At 45.1% G+C, this 22459-nt stretch overlaps 1 protein-coding gene and 1 non-coding gene across 6 annotated transcripts in view; both read right to left on the bottom strand.

The window, feature by feature from the left end:
* The window catches only part of GALNT13 (polypeptide N-acetylgalactosaminyltransferase 13), a 116579-nt gene that overhangs the window by 29722 nt on the left and 64398 nt on the right, over positions 1–22459 (bottom strand). For all 5 annotated transcript variants that reach the window (XM_086615433.1, XM_086615435.1, XM_086615431.1 and 2 more), the window contains exons 5-7: positions 20807–20977; positions 13275–13392; positions 5740–5920 (exon numbers count right to left, since the gene is read on the bottom strand). In XM_086615433.1, the coding sequence (XP_086471559.1) occupies positions 5740–5920; positions 13275–13392; positions 20807–20977 (470 nt within the window). The remainder of the gene's footprint in view (positions 1–5739; positions 5921–13274; positions 13393–20806; positions 20978–22459) is intronic.
* Positions 3233–3339, bottom strand: LOC147528388 (U6 spliceosomal RNA). The gene has a single exon (XR_015222318.1). It is a non-coding gene; the product is annotated as a U6 spliceosomal RNA (small nuclear RNA).

The following is a 22459-nucleotide window of genomic DNA, read 5'->3' as shown; positions in this document are numbered from 1 at the left end:
ACTGTTAACAACCACTGGTTCCTCCTTCTCTCAGGACATCCTCTAAGAAATCAAATTAATCAGGTCCCAGAGGAGAACCGTGTAGATGAGCGTGTGCTGATAGATAATAGCTTCAGAGAACTAATTACTAAAGTGCAACTTTCTTTGTTCTCTAACAGAATTATCTAGAGATCTGTACTTTTCAGATTAATAAAGTAAGAGAAATGCGTGCCAGATAAAAGGATAAAAAAGCAGTTTAATAATATTGGGAAATGATGTCTGAATTTAGAAATGACCTATTAAAAAAAATAAATCTATTTCCTATGTGGCTTTATTAAGACTTCTTTAGTTAAAATGTTATTGTTAACTTTATTTTCTAAAACCTCTGAGTATCTTTCTCCTCCATTTGCTTCTTAATCCCGAGGAACATCATCATCACATTTTAATCGCCAATTAATATAGCATATTCATAAATAACTTCAAAAAAGATCAGAAAATACAAAGGAGATGTACAGTGGAATTCTTTCCAGTGACTGAAACAGCAACAGACATTAAGTTTGAATTCAACAAATCCTGCCCTGCCCACATCACTGTTACTGACCTAATTTCACCTTTCTATTTCAATAAAACTTTGTCCGCAGGTTTGAATTTTCTATCCAAATCTTGTACAAACAGGCAAACGCGTAGCTGTGTAAACAAGAGAGTGTGTTTAGAAGCACTAAATTTCTGCTGATTTGTGCTCATTTTGGAAATGAAGAGCAGTTTTGTTCGTAGAAAGACAAGTAATAACAATAAAACCGAAAAGTGCATTGGCACTTCACCCTCGTTTTTCCAACAAAAATAAACGGTTTCGTTAAAAATTATAGCGACAAAACCCCAAATAGTTTCATCCTGCACTGGCTCCACAGTTGTACCTGTAACTAACTTTTGCAAGCAGATGACCCAAAAATTATGAAGCTGCAACCCTGCCCACAGAGCTGACGCTGAGCCATCGACACCAACCACACCTCTTGCCAAGAGCTCTCCGGGGTCGTTGGCCACCGCTGGACTAACGTGTTTGACGGCGGGATGGCTGGCCCCAGGGATGCTCATCAGCAAGCAGCACAGCAAAGAGGACAGCCTGAAGTCCATCAGGTGGGACAGGGGAGGACATGGTGGTCAGGACAGCCCCCGCAGTGGGGAGGGAACCCACCCCCGGGACAGCGTGCCGATGCGCAGCACAACCCAGCGGTTGGGGTGATCTCCCCGCCTGGCTCGGGGGGCTGTCGAGAAGGAAAGGTGTGGTCATTTCCAGCTTTATGAGGGTCTCCTCAGTGACTGCACAAGGGCTCTTCAAGGGAGGCCCCAGCATAATCCAAACGCTGGACTATAATCCACCACGAATGTACAGAGCAATTTAAACGGGTTGAAAACACGGTTGACTTCCTCCCCTCCCAGACAGCAGAAGGAGGAGAGATTTGATTAGATCTAAGGAAGAAATTTTTTATATTAAGGGTGGTGAGGCACTGGAACAGGTTGCCCAGAGAAGCTGTGGCTGCCCCATCCCTGGAAGTGTTCAAGGCCAGGCTGGATGAAGCTTTGAGCAACCTGGTGTAGTGGAGGGTGTCCCTGCCCATGGCAGGGGGTTGGAACTGGATAGTCTTTGAGGTCCCTTCCAACCCAAACCATTCTGTGCTTCTATGAATTCACATGTATTTAAGCTGGCAAGATAAGCTCCTTTTGCTTCACCTAATTGAGATCTTATTTTTATCACCAGTAGCCAAAGGCACACTCAAACCCAGATACTCTGGGGGTGCAGAGGGAATGTTCCCCCCCCCCAACCCCCATACAGTCCTGCACCTCGAGCTGAAACACTGCACGGTGTTTTTGATTTCTGTCTTATCATCCTCCCATCTTTTCGGATGGACACTGCATTTTTAGAGCTACCTTGGCATCATACCGGTACAAAAGAAAGAGCAAAAGGACCTCAGCCCTGTGCCAACCCCGGGGAATATTTTGACAGGGGAACTGATAGAGACATGTCCTCCCCAGGTGTAAGGAGAAAAACAAGAGCTCTGCTAGCGGCTTCACCTTCCCAAAGGAATTGCTGTGGAGAGCGGTATTCGCAATGCTTGGTATCCCACCGGATGTCAGACTGCTGAAAAATGGTTTGCTAAAGATAGCCTTGCATTTATATCAGTGCGTGGAGCCCAAATTGAAATGGCCTACGGCAAGAATCGGTCTTTTCAACGGGAGATTCATAGATTTCTAGGTTGGAAAAGACCTTAGAGATCATTGAGTCCAACCGTCCCTAATCCCCATTAAACCATATCCTCAAGTAGATCATCCACCCTATTCTTAAACACATCCAGGGATGGGGACTCAACCACCTCCCTGGGCAGCCTGTTCCAGTGGCTGACAACCCTTTCAGAGAAGAAATACTTTCTAACATCCAACCTGAATCTCCCCTGACTAAGCTTATGCCCATTTCCTCTTGTTCTATCACCCAACACTAATGTAAAGAGCCCTTCCCCTACCTCCCCACCATCTTTTCTCAAGTATTTATAGGCCGTAATCAGGTCTCCCCTCAGCCTCCTCTTCTCCAGGCTAAACAGCCCCAACTCCCTCAGCCGCTCCTCATAAGTTTTATTTTCCAGCCCCTTGACCAGTTTAGTCGCCCTCCTTTGGACTCGCTCCAGGAGCTCAATATCTCTCTTAAAGCGAGGGGCCCAAAACTGGGCACAATATTCCAGGTGCGGCCTCACCAGTGCCGAGTACAGGGGCAGGATCACTTCCCTGCTCCTGCTGGTCACACTATTCTTGATACACGCCAGTATCCCATTGGCCTTTTTGGCCACCTGGGCACACTGCTGGCTCATATCAAGCCGGTAGTCAACCAACACCCCCAGGTCCTTCTCCGCCAGGCAGCTCTCCAGCCACTCTTCCCCGAGCCTGTAGCGATGCTTGGGGTTTTTATACCCCAAGTGAAGGACTCTGCCCTTGGCCTTATTAAAGCTCATGCCATTGGCCTCAGCCCAACGATCCAGTCTGTTCAAATCCCTCTGAAGGGCCTCCCTACCCTCGAGCAGATCGACACAGCCTCCCAGCTTGGTGTCGTCCGCAAATTTACTGAGGGTACATTCAATCCCCTCATCCAGGTCATTGATAAAGATGTTAAACAGAACTGGACCCAGCACTGAGCCCTGGGGAACTCCACTGGTGACCGGCCTCCAGCCGGATTTAGCCCCATTTACCACCACTCTTTGGGCCCAAAAAAAATATGGAACGCTTCACGAATTTGCGTGTCATCCTTGCACAGGGGCCATGCTAATCTTCTCTGTATCGTTCCAATTTTAGTATATGTGCTGCCGAAGCGAGAATTCTTTTTCTTCATGGTGCTTTAAATTTTTGGCTCGATAAGGGTTTTCCAGGACAGACTCAGAATGTTGCATGACTGTGTCCCGTGACAGCCACGGGACACGTGTGATAAGCCATGCAGAAACCAAGAGACTTCCAGCTTCACAGCTTGTCATCACATGTTGGCACCTGACAATTGACTGAGATGTCCTGAACCCCTGGAAAAATCAAAGCACCAGAATAGCTTGTGGAAACGAGCAGGTCTGCTGCCAGAATGAGCTGAGGTGTAGTAACAGTAAATCGTGCTGGAGATGAAACACAAAACTCATACGGATAATAATACGGTCTGGGGATAACTCCTTGGTGATAGTGAAAATTTAAACTGATTCTGTTGCTACAGAATTTAAATTAGAAGACAGCTGAAAGATGGAAGAATGAGAAGATTATCCCAGAGCACACAATAAAATAGTAACAATAGCTTATGTAGTCTATGGGTACTCTTTACCATAGACGTTTTAAGTAATGATTTATAAATACTATGAAAAATAACTGGCTTTCGTACATGAGACATTGTATATTCTTGCTTTCGAACTGAAACAATTTGGGTTTTATTAACTCTATTATTCAGCTTTTATTATCCGTGTAATTTTGAGGCATCAGTAAAACTGTCTGGAGTAAAAAAAAAAGCCAGACAGAATAGTTTTCCATTTTATATACAAAACTGTAAAAGAAAAATAACAGTCTAGAGTATATTAACCTCATTTTATCATTTATTCCAGCCAAATCAAATTAAATAAAGCTATTTATCCTGATTTACAGAAAGAAAAGGCTCAGCTCAGAACGCATGCTTTAAGAGGTGACCTATTTGAAACAGGTGCAAACCAGTCTTTACTTGAGAGCCACCACTGAAGGTACAGACTCTTTTTTTCCTCATCACAGTCACGCCTTAAAGCTTTTGATTCTTGTGTTTATTCAGGGAAAAAACAAAAGGTTTTTGTTTAAAATTAGGTCTGATAAAAATATAATCATAGAAACATAGAACGGTTTGGGTTGGAAGGGACCTCAAAGACCATCCAGTTCCAACCCCCCTGCCATGGGCAGGGACACCCTCCACTACACCAGGTTGCCCAAAGGCCCATCCAACCTGGCCTTGAACACTTCCAGGGATGGGGCAGCCACAGCTTCTCTGGACAACCTGTTCCAGTGCCTCACCACCCTCAGAAGGAACAATTTCTTCCCTATATCTAATCGAAATCTAATCGAATAACTGTCTCCAAGTCTGATTTTTCAAGTGATCAGGTGAATTTTAAAGAATGAAAGTAAGAACATGAAAATTGCTGGGTAAGAGACTTGAGAGTAGTTGTTATTATTATTCCAAAGACTAGAATTTATTTAAGAGCTAATTGCATGAAATAAACCGATGCTTAAATAAAAGAGGGAAAGAAAAAGTCAAACGCAATGGCACGTGCGTGCGTTGACTCCATACGAACCAAAGCGGTGGCTCTGCCCGTGCCCGGCGTGCCCTGCGGGTAGGCAGCTCTATGCCAAGCCGAACAGGGCACGTCCTTCTCGGAGCGAGACCTCAGAGAACAGCACGGAGACTAACGAAACCCTCATGTCCAACTCCTGCATCTACTCCATCTACTCACTCATACGGAGGCCAGAACTATCTTCAGATAAAAAGATCTCCAGTTTTATGATAACAACATTAATTTAATCAAAACATTTACCCACAACACAACACTTAACAACAGTTGTAAGGTCAAACAGGAGTGTCTTTCATCTAATTGTGTGTGATACATGTGATTGCCCTGTCCGTAATTCATATGTGCTACATGCACTGTACTGAAATATAAGTGAAAAATCACCCACACAAAAGGAGAGCAATCCGTATGTTTGAGAGAGAGAGCTTCTCCTTGGACTGACACCTGGCAGCGCTGAGACAGAAGGACAGGGTGAAGACACTTGATGACACCGAGTCCTGCACTCCAAATGGCTCCTGCTGTCCACGCAGTGACCCAGAGCACCCCGTCATCCCTCCCAGTGATGGCTTCTGAAGAGACTTTCAGGGATCATATGGATAATTTAGCCAAATTCTCCATTTCTTAGACTAAACAGGTCAAAGAGCTTTCCTACTTGGCTGCGAATTAACATTGTGAGAATAATGTTCTGAAAAAAAACCCGCCATGATCTTGGGAGAGGAGGAGTCTTAACTCATATTTTTACCTTGGGAACAGAATATAGAAGGTTTGACACAAGAAAAGGACACTCCCTTGAATTTTGAAAGCATTTTTGCTGCTATGTCTCAACTTTTAGTACATACACACACATACACATCTGCACTTACCTGTACGTGCCCTATATCTACACTCTCCTTTTTCTGGACAGCTTTAAGGATCACAGCATGATCAGAAAATTTCCTACCTGGGGATATTATATAGAAGAAGTCCTTAAACTCATCCATCCAGACCTCTGCCAGTCTCCTGTTGTTCTTGTTGATGACGTGCCCCGTGCCACCAGGGAAGGTGTAAGGTGTTGCCTTTCGGAAGACGTGGCCAACATGTGAGCAGGTGACAATCTCAAGGGAGCCGCCGCACTGCCAAATCTGCAATCACAACACACAGAAAACATTGACTAAAACAAATACAAAACACATTGAGTTTCTAGCAGGAGGGACTCTGAGGGACAGGTTTGCAGCTATCTCCTGATTTTTTTTTTTTCCCCCAGGTCCCAGTTCAACAGGGAATTTCAAGCAAAAGTTTAAGGGAAACAGCAGGGGCACAACTCTTGACAGCAACGAAAGCTCACGGACTTCAACTGCAACATGGCAGCTTGTGTCAACAGTTCACCTGGTGCTGTGTCCTTACAACACAAACATACACAAACCACGCTCTTAGAAAGGTGTCATCCTAGAGTGGACCATGTGTAGGGTGTGGATGTTATCTGTGCATTTGAATTTTCCAGGGTTTCTTAACATTTAAAGAAACAGAAAAACTTTTACATATATAGTACGTATGTGTGTATCTTTCAAAGCAGAATCATGTCCATGACCATCCTGAGCAAAGTCACAGATCTTGGTTAACACCACAGACAGCGACAGCAAGCACAGGTACTCTGTCCATCATGGAACCACAGAACTGAAATACAGATGCAAAGCGTTCTGTTCTTTGGTTCCTACACTGGTGAGCACTGTGATCAAATAAAAAAAAAAAAAATAAAAGAGATTTGATGAACTCATCCTAGATGCAAACTGTCCCTTTCCAATGCTGGAGCCAAAATCTACGCTCTGAGCAAGCTCAATGCCTTTGGGATGACCATACAAGTACAAACAGTCATACAATCCTGAACTTTAACATCCTGTTGTTAAATGAAGCAACGTATTTTTCTGTCAGATCACTAGTCTTGGTATGAAACACACTGGTTTGGGTATTAACCACTGTTTCGCAGTCTCCTGTCTTTCCAGGCTCTGGAAAGAACTGAAGAATAAGCTAGAGGAGGCTGATGGTCCAAGTTTGCAGAACTGGAGGCATAACAGGCAGCTGGGTGAACAACACGACGATTTCCATCGATGCTTACACGGTTACAAAGCTTTGTTGTTGTGCCAGACACCACCAGATCCTTGGGATTCACTCTTCACTAAGGTCCACTGACACTTTTGGCATCAACAAAGGTATATCCCCAGCTGCCCAGTTCCCCATTCAGGCTCATCCCACCCTTTGCTCTGGTCTCCTCCTAAGCAGACGGCAGCACTAAAATTTACAACATCTCCTGGTAATAAAACACAGAGTTTAAGAACCTCTGGGTGCTTTAAACTCACAACACTGGTACAGTCTTGTAATTAGAGCTCCTCCACACACACATAACAGTTACCATAGTAACTCCATGCAGATTTTATTTAATTAGGGCTAAATCCTTTTATATAATTTCATTAGCATGCTAAGTGATGTGCTCTGTTGGGATAAGCAACGACAACATCAAAATAACTCTCGTGTTCAACATCTCGTGTTGTGCAGCTCAGCAACGACGAGTGAGCTGAGGTGGAACTTCAGGCTGGTGGATGCCCAGGAGCACGTGGCTCTGCCAAGAACGGAGCCCACATGAAATCTGCAATGAACGCTCCGGAGAGGTCTACAAAGCATCCAGGAGCACCGCGCCGGCCAGGACGGTGATGAGCACATGCACTTTCAGGTGTCTTGACCCATGGTCTCTGCCTAAGGACCAGCTTTCCCCTCCATGGATGCTCCTGCTCCCCCACTCCGACTCCTCTCCCTGGCAGGAAATTCCTCCCACACTACCAATTTTTAAAACGTGTGTTCCTGTACGTTTCTTAAAGCACATTTTTGGCTCTCCTGGGTACAATCTGCTATCTACCGCCGTTGTCATAGGAATGCGGAGGAACCTGCACCCTGCTCAGAAGAAAGAGACTTTTCTCTTTCCAATATTATTTAAAAAACCCAAACAAATCAACCTGCCTGAATATTCCCAGGTAAAACGACTACTTTCCCAAAGTTCATGTAATGGTTAAGGACTGGAGGATTCCAGAGATTTGCTCACAACACAGACAAGGTGCACTACGGTGCTGCGTTTGATCGCCCTTCGTCGCAGCTACGGCGAACACCAGAATCGTCCCCGACACTTTGCTACTGAAGAGCCATTTGCAGACACCACCTCCGCTCGGGTAATTCAGAACCTTTTCACTGACACTGGTGACTGCTCCATGTTACACTTCGAAAATTTTAGACAGGAACTGCTATTAACTTTCATTGCAGTCTTTTTCAGTTTTTCTTCCTTTTTTTTTTAAATCCAGCAAGATTTCTAAGGAAATAATTTACTTGATCCTATAGGTTCAGAATCAGGTGTTTCCAACGAATTGTGTCTTTCCTTCAACATGCTTGAATTTTTTTATAACGTGGCAACAATTTCCTGAATTATTGCTTTACTACAGTCCTTCTAGTCATCTTAGCGCTCCCTTCCCAGAAAAAGAACAACAAATGGAGACAGTGCCTCACCCCAGACCCAACAGAGACTTTCCACCCACCAAAACCTGCCCTTGGCAAACCTCTGCAAGCCCTCTGATGTTGGGGGCAGGGGAGAACCGCAGCCCCACGAAATTCCACTTCACTGCCCTCCCACCCATCACCACAGGCTATAAGGACCCTGACAGCGACTAAAAGCACCGAGGGACTGAAGACAACCAGATTGCAAAGGTTCTGGTACAAGATTGATGTAGTTCATATTAAAAAAAATTTCTAATTTTCACACTGAATTATTCATAAACCAGTTATTGTCACATCATAATTTTTAAGGTTGAAGGTTCCTCCATCCCCTCTCCTCCAAAGTTCAGCTCTTCTCCTTCCACCTGAATGAACTCCCCAAAATCAGATTTTCTTCCACCCGTGGCACCTCAATCACACTTCAAGTCCCTCTCTGCATCTTCCAACCCAGCACGTTCCACGAGTTTATTCCACACCTTTTGTGACAAGTTAATTAGTGAAAAAAAAAAACAACGCCCAGCTGCAACTTTACCATTCAGAAGCTCTGATAGAACCTGTCCCCAGCCTGACACCTCGTCCTTTGGCACTACCCATCTCCCACCCACCAGCTCCTCTCCATCTCCCCCTTCTCCTGACTCAGGAGATGATGTCCCAGGTGTCCCTTATTGAAACGCTTTGGTGAAGAGCAGATCCAGCAGCTCTGCCAAATTTCCTTGCTCTGGAAAACGAGCTGTCAAACCCAGCATGTTACAATTCACCTTCTCATAAACCCACACGAGACTGACCCATTCCCTATTTATCTTTTCGCTTACAAATATTAATTCCTTCAAAGTTTGTGGCAAAACGTCCCACGCCATGGGATTAAAACTAAGGCTTGTATTTGCCCACATAATTTATCCCTTTTTAAATACAGGCATCCATTATTTAGACAGACATTTTAAAGCTGTTTCTGTTATTGCACAAAATGACTGCATTAAACTCCATCTGATCTGTGTAACCCACTGTCAGGATTTTTTCCTCTTCCCTAAGTTTTGATGTTGGCTCAGCTGCTTCTGCAATCAACCCCTGTAGAGGGGTGTTTTACAAACAACGCTTCCACGTTACTGGTTATTGCCTCATTCTCAGGTGCAAAATATCCTCACCAATTACTTTTTCGGCCAAATACATAAAGCTAATTCCAAACGAAATATAATACTCTTTAGAGTAAAAGAAAAGTAAAATCTCAGGTTACAGAGATACAAACATTGAAAGCAAACGCTTTATATGTCAATAATTCTATTTACTTCATTTTAGAAAATATTTCATTACATAAAGTGATTCTTTTGGTACACGTGTGTGTTTATTGATGATTAAACATCTCTCGTGTACATGCACAGATCAAAGCTATGGTAAAAAAATGCCCAAAGATCACTGCAGACAGAAAGTAACTTACCATGTAAGCACAGTTACGTGCTAAAACGAGTTAAACTTGTTTCTTGCTAGGCAGTGATGTGTAAGTATTGATCACGAAAATAAACAATCCTGAGAACCCTAATACCAAAGATCTCTATAATGAAATGAACTATAATGAAATGAATATTCGAGCTGTATCTTAAATTTAATGTCTTTGCTCCTTGGTTGTTCACTGCAAGACCTCCTACAACAGTAAATCCAGAAATTTCAGAGGCTGTGTTAAGACATCACAGCGCTTAGAAGATCCACACGGACACATCCACATCCTCTCTTCTGTGTTCCCACCAGCTGCTGGGAAACCACAAGTAAACAGCATCTCACTGCTGTCAGAGCACGTGTTTGCTTTCTCCAGCCTTGCTTCGGCCTATTTGGATTATTCTAAAGAATAATCTTTTTCTTCTGATGAACAGATTATGTTTAATACCCTTTCCAAAGCTACGTGAGCTCCTTTCTGGCTATCAACTTTTCAGGGCATTCTCCAATGGGGAAAAACCACAGAATTTAACAAATAATTAAAACCATTTAAGGAATTCTATAAATAAAAATATGGTAAATGTGGTTTTTTTTTCTGAATACAGACCAACACCAAAACTAACCCCCTCCCATTTGACAGCAAAAACATCTAGTGTAATCAGAGCTCTACAAACATCCTTACAGCTGACTCCTGTTAAAGTCATTTTCCAAGCCAAAATGTGACCTCAGTGTTTTCCTGACCGCAGTGAGATATTCCAGAAACCTGCTGGATGATGGCAGGTTTGTAAGACGGCTGCTGGAGGAACCTCCCCAGCCCCCTGGCACGCTTTGGCATCCATTCTCCGCAGAGGCTTTACATCAGATAGGCTTTAAAACGCAGAGGCCGTGGTATTTTATTGATCCAGTCGTACCTGATGTACTTGGATATTTGGTTGGTTTTCTCTACAGACGAAGGCTCTAAATACCACAGAATAGCACCACGTGGCTGCCTGGCATTTCCACGGTGATCTCCTGGCACTGGAAGCACATCCTTTTATTTCTATTCTTGACACCGTGCCCTCTCAGTAGGCTGATGCACACTTTCCAGGCTGGTAATGTTTCTTGAAGTTTAAATGGGAGAAATCTTCCAAAGACATAAAATAACATTCTCTAATATGATGTCCAAAGAGTTCCATCAGAAAATTCATGTGTGTCCTTCTCCTCGATCCCCCACTTCAGTCTTAATGAGTAAAGTAAGAGTAACAGCAGAGCTGCTTCCCTGCTTTTATCACGAGGGTGTTCTGCGGAGAGCACGGCTACTGTTGGTCTTCCTCTTTCCAAACATTTTGGATTGAGATTTCTAGTTTAAAGCTGAAAGTAAGATCTCATGACAGTATTCCCACAAAATTTATATAAATTAAGCCCATCGCTGGCTTACTCACGTAAGCATTGAATAGAATTCAAGTCCAGTTTGAAACAGGACTCGAGCACTGATTATTTAGAGGAGGGGGAAAAAATTAACAAAAATTCCAAGTATTATTATATACAGATTATATGAATTATAGAAGTGCCCAGGAAGCAGAACGAGAGACTCTGCACCAAAGGCAGAGGTATCAGCTCAACCTGCACTACACATGATGCCAATCCCAAAGCATCCTGACCAGGCACTGGCTGATCCGTGCCAGGAACCCCAATGATTTGCCCACACAGCTGCCAAGAGCTAGAGCAGAACAGCACAGGATGAAGACAGAACATCCCCAATTAAAATTGCTAAACTTCTCAGGAAAGGTTTTCCAAAATATATTAGCATTACTGGAGCAAGAGTCTGCATTACCAATATCCCATTTAGGGCATTCCTTCAGCAGGTGCTGGAAGCTGAGTACACGCTCACATGCTGCTCTCCGCAGAAGATCAAACACTTTCTGCCAAAATGAATCTATGACACCAGGGAGTGGGAAAAAGTCGTGGAATTGTATATTATTTTATTCTGTCGTGCTTACAAAGTCTGACAGAAAAATTATCAATATTTGTCCCTCTGTTAACAAAACCAGCCACTGCCAAAAGGTGCCCATGGAGAATCAGCTTCCGTGTGTTCTCCAATGAGGACTTAAAAAATGGCCTTGTTTGTCCCTTTGCGTCAGAATTGGTTTTTCAGGGATTATCATTTTTATGATGAAACCCCGGCGTTCCTCCAAAGGGAGAATAAAGTATTTCAGCCTCTTCACTAATGACGAGGAGACCTTTCCACAGGAACGACCCAAAATTTCTCCTGCAAAAGGCTTTCTGTGAGTGGTAACAAGCTTCGAGGTTCCCTCTGCCAGGGCTCCGCGTGCACCAGCAGCTCTGATCTCACCATTCCAACGAGGTCAGTGCACCTCATCCGACAGAAACCACACACCCTGATACTCGGTGTAAAATGAGCAGTAGTAATAATGTGGATTTAGTCGGAGACAGGCACGTATTTAACACCCTAAAGCGGTGCGAGTCACTCTCTGCTCCAGGGATCGCTTCTAAAGACGTGGAAGAACGAGCTTCCTAACAGGCTTAAGCCAAAAATAAGTTCCTATATAGGGGCTACACACATCCAAGGAAAGTTTTTAGGGGTCTATACACCAAAAAATGTTAAAATCCACTGATTTAAAACATTAACACTCAGAAGAAGTAACTCTACCGTTGTATGTCACGGGTAAGTGAATGATGATAGTTTATAGAAAACAGCCTGAAAGCACTTTCCAATTCTCAGTGGATCTTCTCTAGAAATACCCGCTCCACAAAAATCTTCAGAGTTTCTGTCAATAGAAAATCATCCACCAGCCCTGGCTGAAGACAAAAGAGTGGGGAAAAAAGGAAAGAAGGATATCCTCCTGATTGCTATGGGTACTCAATAGGTGTACCGGGGTTTATTTTGCATACTTACTTAAAATGCATAAACTGTGACACATCAGAGATTCCCAAAATGACTTTCAACATCCTTTCTAACAATGACTTATCAAAGACCCAATTTTCCAATTTTCCTTTATGTCTAAAGTGCAATTACTAAATGCCCTTCCCTCAAAGAGATTTTATTCTTGTCATGGGCAACATCCCTATCCCCCAGCAGAAATACAGTCGCTTTTCTGAGGGATGCGAAATTTCTCCGCGCGCTCGGCTCTCACGCAGAATAAAAATCCCAGCCAGAATTTGCAAGTTCATAGTGACATACACTTTCAAAAACTTCTCATCGAACATATATTTGAATTTTTTTTATGCTATACAAATTTACATCTTGTTTACGTCAGTCAGCATTTGCACTAGCTCACACGAAGCCTCGTTTCTGTTACAAAGGTATCACTAAGACACACAGTGTTTTGAAAGTGTAAAAATTTCCAAACGATAATAAAATGTTTCATGCAATTAAAAAAAGACCGAAATACTATAACGAGGCATCCCCACACATTTTGAGAATTAAAATTAACCCATGACTTGCATGACAGCTAAAGCAGAAGCGCCCTGTCCGCGGCGCAGGACCCGTTACAGCACAACTGTGTTTGTCGACAGAAAATGAAGGAAAACGGCAATTACCCTAAAAGACATTTCAAGATTCTCGCCACCCCAGATATCCATTCCTGCATCGTAAGTTCCTATCTCTTCAAAGTAGTTTCTGTCAATAGAAAATAGGCCACCAGCCATAGTAGGGGTCCTAGTTGAAAACAAACAGAAGAAAAAAAAAAAAAAAAGAGGAAAAAGAAAAGAAAAAATACCTTTTGAAAGACACTGTGGAATTTATTGACACTACAGTACATTTCACTACCTCAGACATTTTGACTATAAATATATTCTATGCACAGCAACTTAAATACAAACTACTGGCAATAAGACCACGTTGGGAGTGCGTGCTGCGTGCGCCCACCTGCCGGGCAGAGCCCCCCCAGAGCCGACGGGAGCGCTGCCCGGGCGAGACCCGCGGGATTGCCTCCCGCCCGCACAATCGCATCGCCACAGGTTATTATTTCAGGAGCATTGTGATGGTAAAGTGGATGGAATTTCGGCCTTCTGCACCCAGAACAGCAATTCAAACCCAATCTGAGATAGAATCATAGAACCACAGAATGGTTTGGGTTGGGAGGGACCTCAAAGATCATCCAGTTCCAACCCCCCTGCCACAGGCAGGGACACCCTCCACTACACCAGGCTGCTCAAAGCCCCATCCAACCTGGCCTTGAACACTTCCAGGGATGGGGCAGCCGCAGCTTCTCTGGGCAACCTGTGCCAGTGCCTCACCACCCTCAAAGGGAAGAATTCCTTCCTTAGATCTAATCTAAATCTCCCCTCTTTCAGTTTAAAGCCATTGCCCCGCGTCCTGTCACTACACACCCTTGTCCAAAGTCCCTCTCCAGCTTTCCTGTAGCCCCTTTAGGTACTGGAAGGCTGCAATAAGGTCACCCCGGAGCCTTCTCTTCTCCAGGCTGAACAGCCCCAACTCTCTCAGCCTGTCTCCATAGCAGAGGTGCTCCAGCCCTCAGAGCATCTTCGTGGCCTCCTCTGGACTCACTCCAGCAGCTCCTTGTCCTTCTTGTGTTGGGGACCCCAGAGATGCTTAACAAAGAGAGTTTAATGCCTCAGCTCTGCCTTAGTGGGAGGCTAAACATGGATAAAATTCCCAGGCGTAACCTCTCTTAATGGGATTAGAAACCCTTACAACAGGCAAATCCAGCCAGAGTGCAACTTCTCCTTGTGTAAAGATGTCCCACTTCCCCGCAGGCGGGGAGGACCTCTGGGCACGTTACTGTGGCTGCAGATCAAGCTTTGGCGGTCAAGTCTCAGCCACACTCCTGTCCTCAGCTTCAGAACCAGCTGCAAAGCAGGTGAGATGAGGTTCCAAAAAGACGTGACCCAACGCGTACGTGTACAACCACACGTAGACACGCCAGTAACCATGGCCTGTCCGCAAGGGATTCATCACAAAATGAACTCATTCCTTCAGTTATTTTCTTTAGTAAACTGCTGGTGAACACTGCTCGGAACATCCGATAATGAGCAGTCGGATGGGACACCAGCCTCTGCTCCCTGAACTCGTGCCAGCACGACGTTCCCAGCACCAGCACTGCTGCCTGCCTAAAGCTCAGCTTCCACGACAGCTCGTGTGTTGGGAGATGGTCTTTGGCAAACACCAATATAAACCAAGCTCCGGGAATTTTTCCGACCAGCAAGTTAAGAGCAACAGAACACTTCATGTGTAATGCAGGAAGAAGCTGGAAGAGGGGCTTCGTGGGTGCCAGAACCTGAATTGCTTGGGCGTTTCTCAGATCTTACCATAGAATCTGCGAATGGTTTGGGTTGGAAGGGACCTTCAAGACCACCAAGTTGTCCTTCTGATGTTGGGGACCCCAGAGCTGAACACAGCACTGCAGGGGGATGTCTCACGAGAGCAGAGCAGAGGGGCAGAATCCCCTCCCTGGACCTGCTGGCCACATCTTCCTTGAGTAGCTTTTGTTTGCCCTCCATGTGACACTAATTAGCTGAACCCCCCCCACTGTGCCAGATTCCTACCAATGCAAAAATATGGTATTTAAAATAAATTCCTGTGACCTAGAAACTGTGTAAGTCTATGGAAAACTGCTGACACCGACACCAAAAGCCAGGTCAGCGCTTGGTTTACTGACCCACCCAACACCCCCCAGCTCCTGTCGGACTCTCGGCGATCCACAGGCATTTCCACGAGCCTGTGCCCAGCGCTGCACGAGCAAACCCAGCTCCCCCCATCCCCACCCACCTTACCAAAGTGAGGTTTCAGACACACAAAACCATCCCCTCTCCTGTCTGCAACAGAAACCCTCACCCTCTGCCTCTTCTCCTTCCTCCTCCCTCTCCCTGGAGGAAGACAGCCTTTGATTGAATGGGGTGAAACTTCCCAGTCTGGCAAGGATTCAGTCTTGAGCGATTTTTGATTGACTCACACACACGGGTCTGGATCCTTCTGAAATGTCATCAGCAACTGTCTACACGAAACAAACAGCGTTTCCCTAATAACTCGCTGACTGCAAAGGGGAGAGCCGAGTTCCATGGGGTAAAATGTAAGTAACCACGCATCACTGTGTGCCACGGAATCTCGAACGAGCGGATCCGGATCCGGCAGGCAGGGCTACTCTCTGTTATGCAAATGTAATGTTACACACACAGATCTGCGGAGCTCTCACTGCAAAAACTGCTGAAACAGTGATTTTAGAAAGAGTAAGGGTTCCTGCAGGTTTTTTCTCAGCTTTGCACCTACTAGCTGTATTTTGCCTACGTGGAGTCATACTAACAACTACGGTATTATGCCATGATTGACTCTAATCACCATTCAAACCCACTTTTAATTTTATTTTGCAGACAAGGTCTGCTTCTCCTTCCCGTAACTATTTGCAGCAAGGAGGATTCCCATTCCTCTGAATCCACACTTTTAAATTCCCAGAAGAGGAGCTACACAGCACAAGGGGTCTCAGAAACTCTGATGTGCTGCACTCCCTGGCCCCCCAAAGCCACCCAGCATGCCATGCCGGGGAGGAGAAGCGAGGGGGGCTGGCATGGAGCCGCTCCCACGGAGACCCCAGACCCTGCCAGGGATGCTCGGGTCAGGTCCCTGGGCTGGGAGCTCCCCAAAGCCACGTAACACCCCCTTGGCCCTTGCCCCCCAGCCTCCCCATCCTGTGCACCCGCTCCAAGGGGTCCGACCGTCACGGGGGCAACACCACGACCGACTGAGCCCACTGTTCATCCAGCCTGGAAGAAGACTTTTACACCAGTTTCCAACGCTGCTGTCCATCACCCAGGCAGTAGGAATTGCAGTCGACTCTCAGTTTAATCAGCCAGAAGAAGAAGAATATAAATAAAATATGCGCTAATATTTGATCTTGTACTTTTCCTCTCAATAACTGATTTATACTTGAGGAAAGATTTTTCTGGAACAAAATATATTTTTTTAGTGTTTATAATATTAGCCTGGAGTGCCTTCGGCTTAAAAAATTCAGGGCGAGTATGGAAATATCCATCGAAATGTGTTGTGCAGAGACTGTAAATGCCCAGCACAGAAACAATTCATGTTTTTAATATTGTAGATGCAAGAAGACAAGATGTCTGTAATCCGATCTGAGCGCAGACAAGTTTTCTCTTGCCACAGGCAAAATCACAGAAGGAGAAATGAGTTCACTTAAAGACAAAGGATGTTCTGCAAGGATTTTTCAGTGGAAAAAGAAGGAGGAAAGGTTTAGCAAGACCATGGGCCTCGGTGGGCACTACCCGTGGATGTTCACCACTGAAGCGGGGTGCACTGGAGAAGGATCTGCACAGCCCAGAGTTCTGTGTTTCCATAATTCCCCAATCTACCCACATCTCCCAGCCATCTGCAGGAACCTTTAGCTTTAAGCTCCACCTCTGCCCAGGGCAACCGCCCAGGTTTTGCTCCCAGAGAGAAAAGAAATGGGCTTTGCACTTCAAACAACACATTTTGACAAGGTCTGACCATCCACAAAGTTTACCAAGCCAGAGGTCGCTCCCGTGACAGTCAGTGGAAGTTATGGAAACAAGATAAATTCCTGAGGTGGATCAGAACAGCAATGAACAGCCTTCAAATAGCTATTCAAACAGAAGAAAATACATAAATACCCATCGACACGAGTCCTCAGGGGTTGCTGAACCTTCCGAGCAACGAACGTGCCCCTGAGAGCTCCACGGCTCAGGTAACGTTTGCACCCAAAGCCACAGTTCCTACATGATTTCTGCAAATACATCCAAAAAAAAGTATGTTTTGACTGATCCTAGTGAACCTCATGGAATGAAATACCTGTCTTGAACAGCTCTGTCTCCAGGAACAATCTTTTCTTCAGGGGTTTCTTCTAAATGTCCCCTTCCTGTTCTCACTTTATAGTTTCAGTCCCAGTGAAGACACCTCGTGACCTCAAAGCTCCCTGATGTTACTTTTGCTCCTCATCATTGCATGTGTAAAAAAATTGTAAGTACTTTAAAAAAAAAAAAACAAAAAAAAACAACAAGAAATCCCAGTATCTGATGACCACTGGGCTCTATCCTCTCTTCCCCCAGGACAGGGAGTACTGAGAGTGGGTCGTGGCGGAGGTGGCATGACCGGCTGCCCGGTGCCCAGGTGCCCATCCTCAGCTGCCAGCTTCAAACCAGGACCATCTGCAGACTGGAAAGGCTTTTGCTACCTTTGCAAAACCTGCGATTCTTTGGGAAAGAGTCACCATTTCCGACTATTCTGGGAAAGGTCAGCGATGTTGGCTGACCCGAGAGAAAGCCAGACGAGGGGAGAAGAAAAGGAGAACAAGAGAAGGGATGTCAGGCTGGGGGACAAGAACCAGAAGAAGAAAACGAGGGGCAAAAGCGGTAGGGACCAGCGTGAGAAGAGCAGGAATAGCATCCATGTACAGCTCCCAGCCTGTCCATGGCATCTCTGGTTAGCAGGAGAGGCACCTGCCAACCCCCCGCCGCTCTGTTTGCCAAAACCACGACCAACAGCCCAACTCTGCGAACAGGGAAAGCTCCTGCAGCTGCACGGCGTGACAACGAGCCGTGGGGCTTTTATAGCAGCCACTGAATTAATTAACCTTTTCCCACTAAATCTAGAGATTCCAGCAAAGGCAGATATTTCAGTTGACTCAAGTACCTAACGCAGGAATTTAGCAGTTCATTTACCTCCTTGGGCAAACAAGCCAGCAGCCTTTCACAGCCTCGGACTGGGAGGAATTGGGAACCCTCTTCTGAGAGCACAGGACCACCTGCCTTTAACTCCACGGGGGTTAATGGTCCCAGTGGGGCCCGTGGGACGTTCACACCGACTCGTGAGCTCTCAGCAGTAAGCTACACTGGTCTTTCCCATCAAAATACTTCTACAATAATATGTATTAGACATAAATTAATAAGCTGTATATAAAGTAACTCACAGGTTGAAAATGTATGCGTTGTGATTTTAAATCTTCATGATGCAAAAGTAGGAATGTATCGTTGGTGTTACGGAAAATGCAGATTTTGAGTAAAATTTTTGTCAATTCCGTGGATTTTTAAAGTAACAAAAAGCAAAATTTGAGTGTAACAGTTATGTTAGGCATGCATGCAAACAAACATGGAATGTTTGTGTTCTATACTTGTTCGTTTATCACAAAGAAAACGTGAATAAAGAATATTGAATATTCAATCTACATGGGACTGAAATAATGTTACAGAATGAGGAAAGCAACATGAAACAAAACACGTCAACTCACCAATTTCTTTCTATATTTTTGGTATGGGTTAGGCTTTCCGTTTATTATTATGTCCCCCATTTTTTGAATATTTGGGTAGCAGCAGCTGCCAAAAGTACTCTTAACTTCAATGAAGCACTACGCTTTTTCTCTGTGGACACAGAGGTGGCAGTTGTGTGCCAGACTCCTCGGAGCACATGGCAGTGCCAGCCAGCGCCGAGAGCAGCTGATGGCTCATTGATGGGTTTCCTACAGGAAGGCTGTTACACCCGGGCAGCTCCACGCCTCCGCTCCGTGGTCAGCAAGGGCATCCATATGTCTCAAAGCTGACACTTGGGTTTTGAGCCAGCACAATCACACACCCCCAGAGCCACCTCCTCACCCTAAAGCACTTGTGCAAGTGGCAATGACGGCGCTTGGCATGAACCTCCGACTCCTTCGGCCCCGCTCTGCTCACCAGCACCCAGGAGAATCCCCACAAGCCCAGGCTAAAAGATTTGGGGGAGGAGGGAGGAAAGTATTTTTTTTGTTGTTTTCATAATTTTAAGAGCGAGTTACATGTCTGATTCGGATTAAGATAAGGAAATAAGAACTGGGACTTGCATTTCTTTGAGAACTCCCTGTGCCTGTGAGCTGACTTGGATGCGAGACACAGGAGAAGCAGAGCCCAGCACGTGCCACAGCACCAGGCTCTGCAGCTCGTTAGGATAATTAAGTACCAATTTTAAGGCGTACCTCAGCTTTAATGAAACAGCTGCTGGCAGACTTCACAGCTGAGCACTAATGCTGTACACCAGGAGAAAAGCAGTTCTCTGGACTTAGAAACAGCTTCATCCCCCCTCTGCTAACGCCAGAGTCTGCTCCTGCTCCCGGGGACCTGCTTGCTCTTCCCGAGATCACCTCCTGAGAACACAATCTAAAAGAAAATCCAGCCCTTCCCTGACTCCAGGCTTGGAAGGACATAAAGGGACCGATGTGGGCCCTTTTCGGGCACAAGTGATTTTGAAAGGCTCTTCTCAGCCCCCCCGCTGCCGTACCTGGAAGCGCTTGGCACAGCTGTGCCCGCTGCCCCTCGCTCGGCTCTCCCTTTATCTGCCTGTTGGGCACAACCAGGGGATGCAGGACTGCAATTCTGTCCACTTCATCATGCCTCTCAGACAGCTTTGGAACCATTACACCCACTCGGGAAAGCTTTTTTCTCTTAATTTTTTTTTTTTTAAAAACTTTTTGTGAAGACCGCAGAAGCTATTAGAGCTGAGCAAATAACCCATCGCAAGTAATTTATTCAATTTGCTCCGTTTCAGCTTCGTTTGAAATTTTTCTAGAGGTTTCGTTACAGTCCTTGGTTTGAGCAATTAAATGAAAGAGGTCAGGAACGATTATGGGAATTCAGGACATACTCTTAGATCATTTTTGACTCGGTGTGCACGGTCATCAATTTTATTTTCTAGGCAATAAAAACATGCATTTTAAGCGCAAATCACTATAACTGAATACTTGGGTTCAACGTTCAAAAATTTGTCTGTCAGAAATATGTTCCAATATTTGCCTTAAATTATGAAAAAAACAGTAACATCTGTAAACACAAGGTCACCGGGCCATTTGCAGAAAACAAACAGGGAGGGAACTTCAAAAGCAGGCAGTATTTTAAATTACTCAATGTTGAAAAGAAGATATGAGTTTTCTCAGCTCTGATAACTACGTTGCAGGATCGATGATGGGTCAGATCTTTGGTTTTCCCTGCCCTGAGGAGTGTGCCACGACTATCTGATGTGGCTTCTCCCATACACAGAACAATCTTAGCTATTCAGATTATTATCTCCATAAACACGTAGACATAGATCAAACACTGTGGTACTGGTGACTCCCTCTCCTTACCTTACAGGCAGGGTCCTGTCTCCTTTCCTCCTGTCCATCTCTCTCTGGGGAACCGGATACCAGCGGAAGTTAAGCTTCCAGTTAAACCCTCCATAAGTCATATCAGACCCAGCCATGTATTCAAACGTGTCGTCACTGATCACGTCAATGATCGGGCAGACGACAGTTTTCCTGGAAGAAAAGAAAAAATTGGCTTTTTCAAAAACAAAGCATTTTTTCATGTTAGTAATGCTGAAGGTCGCGCTTATTTTGAGGCTTTTTTTCTGCATAAAAGCCATTCACCGCCACTCCATGCAGGGGGAACAGCACGCTCGTCTCGCGGAGCACTTGGAAGGCCCTTCGGAAAGGAGAATAAATCCCATCGCCCATGTGGGTGCTCAGGAACGGGGGTGCTGCCCAACGACCTCGGCTGCTGCAACCCTGCCTGGGAGGACAGCACCGTCATGGGTCTCACCTGCAGGGCATGAAAAAGGGGAAACTGCATTGTCTACTGAAAAAAAAAGTGGGGAAAAAAGGAGAAAAAAAGAACAAAATGGAGGAGGGGGAAAAAGGGCGAAAAAGACGGAGGGGGAAAAAAGGGAAAAAGACAGAGGGGGAAAAAAGGGAAAAAGACAGAGGGGGAAAAAAGGGGAAAAAGACAGAGGGGGAAAAAGGGCGAAAAAGACGGAGGGGGAAAAAGGGCGAAAAAGACGGAGGGGGAAAAAGGGCGAAAAAGACGGAGGGGGAAAAAGGGGAAAAAGACAGAGGGGAAAAAGGGGAAAAAGACGAGGGGAAAAAAGGGGAAAAAGACGAGGGGAAAAAAGGGGAAAAAGACAGAGGGGAAAAAGGGGGAAAAAGACAGAGGGGGAAAAAAGGGGAAAAAGACAGAGGGGAAAAAAGGGGAAAAAGACGGAGGGGGAAAAAGGGCGAAAAAGACGGAGGGGGAAAAAGGGGAAAAAGACGGAGGGGGAAAAAGGGGAAAAAGACGGAGGGGGAAAAAGGGGAAAAAGACAGAGGGGAAAAAAGGGAAAAAGACAGAGGGGAAGAAAAGGGAAAAAGACAGAGGGGAAAAAAGGGAAAAAGCCAGAGGGGAAAAAAGGGAAAAAGACAGAGGGAAAAAAAGGGAAAAAGACAGAGGGAAAAAAGGGAAAAAGACAGAGGGGAAAAAAGGGGAAAAAGACAGAGGGGAAAAAAGGGAAAAAGACAGAGGGGAAAAAAGGGAAAAAGACAGAGGGGAAAAAAGGGAAAAAGACAGAGGGGAAAAAAGGGAAAAAGAGAGGGGAAAAAAAGGAAAAAGAGAGGGGAAAAAAGGGAAAAAGAGAGGGGAAAAAAGGGAAAAAGAGAGGGGGAAAAAGGGAAAAAGAGAGGGGAAAAAGGAAAAAGAGAGGGGGAAAAAGGGAAAAAGACAGAGGGGAAAAGGAAAAATGAAAAAAAACAGGGGAAGGGAAAAATTGGGGGGAGCAAGGGAAAAAAACAGGGGGAAAGGCAAAAAAATACAGGGGTGAAAAAGAATAAATGGAGGGGAAAGGGGAAAAAAAGGGAAAAAAATGAAAAAAAAAACAGGAGGAAAAAGGGGAAAAAAAGGGAGAAAAAGAGATTTTTTTTTTTTAAAAAGAGTGCAAATTTCAGGGAGCAGTGGAGGTCGCACGGACAAAAGCCCTGCCTGGCTAAAAG

This window comes from Tauraco erythrolophus, chromosome 8, assembly GCF_009769465.1.
Source record: "Tauraco erythrolophus isolate bTauEry1 chromosome 8, bTauEry1.pri, whole genome shotgun sequence".
NCBI classification, from domain to species: Eukaryota; Metazoa; Chordata; class Aves; order Musophagiformes; family Musophagidae; genus Tauraco; species Tauraco erythrolophus.
The sequence above is the reverse complement of the archived record's forward strand: the minus strand, read 5'-3'. Positions and strand labels throughout refer to the sequence as shown.